The sequence below is a fragment of the Salvelinus sp. IW2-2015 genome, unplaced genomic scaffold, assembly GCF_002910315.2.
Source record: "Salvelinus sp. IW2-2015 unplaced genomic scaffold, ASM291031v2 Un_scaffold2231, whole genome shotgun sequence".
Taxonomy (NCBI): domain Eukaryota; kingdom Metazoa; phylum Chordata; class Actinopteri; order Salmoniformes; family Salmonidae; genus Salvelinus; species Salvelinus sp. IW2-2015.
In genome coordinates, this window is record NW_019943561.1 from 134,330 (window position 1) to 140,632 (window position 6,303).

Sequence of the window (6,303 nt, forward strand, 5' to 3'; positions counted from 1 at the left end):
GCGTTGACGCACCATATTTTTACATGAGTAGTAGTGTGAAAGTAGACCTATCATCAGCTGTGATCAGCGCCTTTGCTCAGAGGGAATGTTTTCTTGATGTGTGACACCTAATGTGCCTAATGAATGTGTTGGCTCCCTGGTAATCCGTTTAATACAGTCTACAAAGTCACTTATCTCCTCTTCCATTATGCGCGTGCCAATTTATCAGTCGTTTCTGAATCCCGGTCACATCTCCAAAGGGCTCTCTCCCTCTCTATTTGGATAACTAGATCCGCGAGACACCCCCTCTTAAGCATCACTCCTCTCTTCAACAGTGTAGAAGGTGTGAAGACGTGCGTATCCGAACCAGTGCGACTCAGACACTGATTGATTTGGACAAACCTGCGTTGTGGATAATCGACTGACTTCAATTGGATAATGGATTAACGCGTCAGAGAACGCAAACAGGCTATTCTCAACTCCAGATGTCAATGTATTGGAAGAAAGCACTCACCCATCCATAAGGAAGTGTACCCAACTCTTTTAACCTAGTTGAATAAACCGTTCACCGGTGCGCACTGAGAGAGTGCGTGGGTGTGTGTGTMTTTTGTACTTATAGCCCAAGTTGGTCTGGTTAAATGGGGAGGCTTGAAGAACCTAGACATTGACCTAGACGCAACATACAGGCAGGCAGACAGACAGTGAAAGGATAAATCAGTCGCTTTGAGAGTCGGAGTGGTCAGAGTTGCGTCGAAGTGCGGCAGAGGGATATGGATTGTGCGTCGGATKCCATCGGACATCAGCGCGCATCTCTATCAAGAGGAAGACTCTAAAGCTGTTGTTGCTGGTCGAATAGGTGACCTGCTCGTAAGGAAACAAGTTCTGGAAAAGAGAAGCTCTGATGAGGACAGAAAACAACGTTTCTCTCGCTACGTAAAGAATATACAAGTTAGGGATAAATTGGATAGATTGGAGACTTCAAATTACTTTTTAGTTCTCACTTCAATGGAGAAAATGATTCAAGTCGGAGGGAGATGTCTGACAATATTGATGATCTTTTTAGTACTTTTCGTTGGATTGGTGATGGGCTTTCCCACCAAACAGCACAACAAACTGCATAACGGCGTGTCTTTGGAGGTAAGCAAATGTATTTTCTTGATTATTTTCATATTCAAAGATTTTGCCAATTCCGTGCCATGCGTTCCAAATGTAACAAGAGTTAAATGTGATGCAAATTGTATTTAAATTAATTGAGCAAATGTCAATTATTTAATATTTAATTACTACAATATTTGAATATATTACAAAATCACGTCTACATGTAAATTACAGTATGACTTCTTTTGATGCCATCATGCCAATTATTTATTTAAGTCAAATTAAATGTGATAACTTAATTAGTTTCCAGAAAAGAACTACTGCTCTCCTGCCAAAAACATTCTGCATTATCATTCACATCATTCAAAGGTTTACTTGATAGCAAACCATAATCACGGCATCACAGACAGACTTACAATGCTGTGCACTCATAGCAGACTGTCATTGCCCATTCCCTGTTCATGAACCAAAGGAAACTTGTTTCAATAAAGCTCTAGGGCCTTGGGGCAAAGTGTTGTTCTGTGTTTCTCCATGTATAGTAAGGTATCTGAGCATCCAGAGAAGGTCAGCCTGAGCTAAGCAGCATAGCATTACACAGCAGCTACAATACATTCAAAGGCTGTATTCCCTTTGAACACACACACCTCGCTCACATCTGTAACCGGATCCAATAGAGGTATTTGTGCGGCTCATGGACGTGTGTGTATAGAGGGCTTGAAGGTCACCATGAACAGAATCAGATGTACGAATGAAAGAAAGGTGCAAACAGACAGATTCCAGATCTGTGTTATGAAGTTGTTCCTTTGTACTTTCTCTCCCCTGGCTCTCCTCCAGTGGGTGCCCTATTGATGTCCCGATGCCTATAACTGATGGATGATTCATGTCAGTTGGATGTCAAACTAGGGAGAGAGAAACTGAGAGGGAGGGAGTGAGAGACAGAGAGGAAGAGTGTGACTGGTGGTGCTGAATGTGCGTTTTGGGCACCAGCGAGTATGACCCTATGTCACCTTTCTGTGTGACCTGTTAGATGCCCGTGTAAGTGGATAGAGGAGGGGCTGGTTTGTACAGTAGAGGGACAAGAGGCACAATAACAAGGGCTTACATAACCAAGTGGGGTAAAAGGAACCCTCAGCAGCTCTCTCTCACACTGGAATAAGGTCAGAGGTCAGGCTGGTTGATTGTTTATGTTGGCTCTTTACTGAGTTAATGTGGAATTTCCTGTTTTTGGTTTCCCCCTCATCATGGGGGGCAGAGGAGGGGTGTGAAGTGTGCGTGGCCTCATTCCCAAATATTGAGACCTGTTTGCTTTATTTATCTGTTCGGTTTCACCCCCCTCCTCTCCTTTCCTCTCTCCCTCTTTCAAGCGCTTGCACTTGTTTTTTCTTTTTTCTTTTCCACATTTTCAAAGAGGCGATCAAAGGACCCCATAGTTTATTGTTCTTCTGTAATGGTTTGGAAAGGGCCAAGTGTGGAGGCCTTTGATATCTGTGGACACATAAATCAGGCCTGCCTGCCTGCCACACCACCCGCCCGCCCGCCTGCCTGCCTGCCTGTTTTCCTCTCCTCTGCTTCATCATCCATACAGTACTGTACATCCACCTCCCCTCCTTTCCTCTTCTGTCCCCGCTGAATGTGTGTCACCACGACTACTAGGCCGACCTAAATGCCACCCCCTACAAAGGACACTAAGCTTTGTTTCATGACGGAAGAGGAATTTATTGGTAATTCCTTTGTTGTGTGTCGGAAAGGCCAGGGCTCCCACTGCTGCACATCCATAGTGGCTCGTAAAGACAGACCGCATACCATCAACCAATAGGCCTTTGATCATCAGGGGAGCCCCTCTGCAGAGAGAGAGAGAGAGAGAGGAGAGAGTGGGATCAGAGAGAAAGAGGAGGAGGGAGAGAGGAGGAGGAGACTGAATACAGAATCCAGATGTGTAAAAAAGACAAGATGAGGAAGGTGTGAAAATATGTGGTCCTTCATGACTCCAATCTTAAAGTCTTGTCGGTGTATATCTTTGTGTGTCAGGAGTATCTTATATGAGCTCCTTTAACTAGATCTAACTTCTGACAATACTTCTCTAGTCAGACTATGATACAAGTGGTAGAAACGATGCAATGAAGATCTTTTAATGCTAAGCTTCAGAGGGACCTGCCTAGACCCCAGGGGAAGCCTTCCTGATCCCCCTCTGACTCTCTCTCCTCGTCAGAATCCTCTGTTTACTCTTTCTCATTCCCCTTTCTCTCTCCCCGTCTTCCTCTCCGGTCCTCATGCTGTTTGACAGGGGTTACCTCTAAATGGTGACCATGTGTTCTCATGGTTGGATCTGATTTGATGGACTTTTTTTATGGGACAATTGCAGCCACTGAAAAAGTATGGTCTGTTTTCGGCCCCATAACCACAATTGCTCAACCGTTTTGTCACAGCTCCAGATTTTTTTCCCCCTCATTGTTTTAAATGGCACCACATTTTCGACCGCAAACTGGCATGGCTCCAGACACTGAGGCCCCGTCAGATGTTTGGGCTATTTATTTATAGATGCTGGCTGAATTAAAAGCTTAGAGTAGTAGAAGTTACCCTTAGGCATTGATCTAGAATCAGCTCACCCTCCCTAAATTCGAACTTTAACTATAAGAGTAGAGAAACGTCAAACTGACCTTAGCTCAGAATTAGGGGAAAACTTCATCCTACTTTCTGATGAGCTTCAATTTAGAAAAAGACATTGACAGGTGTCTGATGGTTGGAATCTGACTGGGGAGGACCCCTACAGCATGTGTCTGTTTATAGCGGGTAGCTGTGTGGCAGCACGGCAGGTTGAGAGACACAAGGCCAGCCTGCCCACCGTCCCAGGGGTCCCACGACTCCGAGGCTCTCTCATTAAAACTAGAGAATCTGGCACAGTCTCCTCTTTGTCAAAGGCCTGGATGCCAGGGCTTTGGCTGCTGTGGGAAAAAAGAGAAATGGATGGACTAGGGTTGGTTGGTTGGTTGGTTGATTGGTTGGTTGGTTGGTTGGTTGGTTGGTTGGTTGGTTGAACTCATGGATTTCAGAACGGTCTAACAACATGGACAGTGGAAACATGATAGTAACATGGTGGAAATGTTATAGGGGGTTGACAATGAAAACCCCAATGTTTTTAAGCTTCCACATAACAACCTGCTAAATTAAACTAGCAAGTTAACCTATGTAGCTTTAAACCAGCCAGTAGCAAATGTACTCACTGTGTGTTATTCATGTCATCCAAGTCTTCAGAATGGTCCAATCCACTGTGTTTCATCATGATGCTTAATTGAGGTCTCCTATCTTTTTACTCAGACTCGTGCTCAGTCGCCCGTCAGTGGGGTCCATCGTGGACTGGAGGCCCTGGAGCAGCAGAACCAGGTCCAGAGCCTCCTTCCCCCTGACACGGAGCACCRCCACAAGAGGAGGTGGTCTCACTCTCAGCATCGCTCCGTAGGGGTTCTGCCCCAGCCTGAGCCGGAGGAGGAGATGAAACCCTTCGTTCTGGACCTCAAGAACTTCCCTGAGCTCGCCAACGCAGACATCAGCTCTCAGAACCCCAACATCCAGGTGAGTGGGATGATTATTGATTGGATATTTGAAAGAAATTCTCACTCTCAAAGAGATTTTTCACTCTTTCCGTTGTAGGGCGGGAAACTCATCCAATGTGTGGCGGAGTGCCCACTTGGTTAGGCAGTATAGAGATCTGTTACCTTAATTCATTTCTATGGTGTTGATTTTCTCTGTGGCATGATGAGTGGGATATTTCATCAAATTTCAGCAGAAGGACAAGTCAGCTCCACATCACATAAATCTACCTCTAGTAGAAAATCCGCTTCATTCCTCCCATTTCCTGTGATTTCTCCAGCGATTAGCCTCAATGTCTTCAGCATGCCCTTCCGTTCAACTCATCTCAATCTCACGGTAGTTGGTTACATCTTCTGGTTGATTCCAGGATGTGGTTAGCAGGAGCTGCATTTAATGACCTCAGGCTGGCTCTGCCCTCTAATGGGGATGGAAGTCCCTCGCTATAGCCCCCCTGTTGCCTGGTCCTCACATCCTCTACTATGTAGACTGTGGCCAAAATAGCACCCTATTCCCTGGGGCTCAAAAGTAGTGCACTATATAGAGGATAGGCTGCCAATTGGAGCTTTAATGTACAGGATGAGTCTTACAGTAGTCACCTATCAGTCTAATGAGTAGTCACCWATCAGTCTGATGAGGAGTCACCTACTAGTCTAATGAGTAGTCACCTACCAGTCTAATGAGTAGTCACCTACTAGTCTAATGAGTAGTCATCTACCAGTCTAATGAGGAGTCACCTACCAGTCTAATAAGTAGTCACCTACCAGTCTAATGAGGAGTCACCTACCAGTCTAATGAGGAGTCATCTACCAGTCTAATAAGTAGTCACCTACCAGTCTAATGAGGAGTCACCTATAGACTGGTAGGTGACTACTCATTAGACTGATAGGTGACTACTCATTAGACTGATAGATGACTACTCATTAGACTGATAGGTGACTACTCATTAGACTGGTAGATGACTCCTCATTAGACTGATAGGTGACTCCTCATTAGACTGGTAGATGACTGTCAGTGACTCATCATTAGACTGGTAGATGACTGGTAGATGACTCCTCATTAGACTGGTAGGTGACTACTCATTAGACTGATAGGTGACTACTTATTAGACTGGTAGATGACTACTCATTAGACTGATAGGTGACTACTCATTAGACTGGTAGGTGACTACTCATTAGACTGGTAGGTGACTCTCATTAGACTGGTAGGTGACTCTCATTAGACTGGTTAGGTGACTGGTAGGTGACTCCTCATTAGACTGGTAGGTGATCTCATTAGACTGGTAGGTGATACTCATTAGACTGGTAGGACTACTCATTAGACTGGTAGGTGACTACTCATTAGACTGGTAGGTGACTCTCATTAGACTGGTAGGTGACTCTCATTAGACTGGTAGGTGACTCCTCATTAGACTGGTAGGTGACTCTCATTAGACTGGTAGGTGACTACTCATTAGACTGGTAGGTGACTACTCATTAGACTGGTAGGTGACCTACTCATTAGACTGGTAGGTGACTCCTCATTGACTGGTAGATGATGGTAGATGACTCCATCTTAGACTGGTAGTGACTCCTCATTAGACTGGTAGGTGACTCCTCAAATTAGACTGGTAGGTGACTCCTCATTAGACTCCATTAGTGG

General features: G+C 45.0%; 1 protein-coding gene across 1 annotated transcript; it reads left to right on the forward strand.

Moving 5' to 3' along the window:
* Window positions 1–293: 293 nt before the first annotated feature.
* On the forward strand, window positions 294–4,647 carry LOC112073333 (isthmin-2-like; the record flags this gene model as incomplete). Its single annotated transcript, XM_024140653.1, has 2 exons — window positions 294–1,116; window positions 4,393–4,647. Coding segments are annotated over exons 1-2 (387 nt in total), but the record flags the coding sequence as incomplete, so codon positions are not given.
* Between the last annotated feature and the right edge of the window lie 1,656 nt (window positions 4,648–6,303).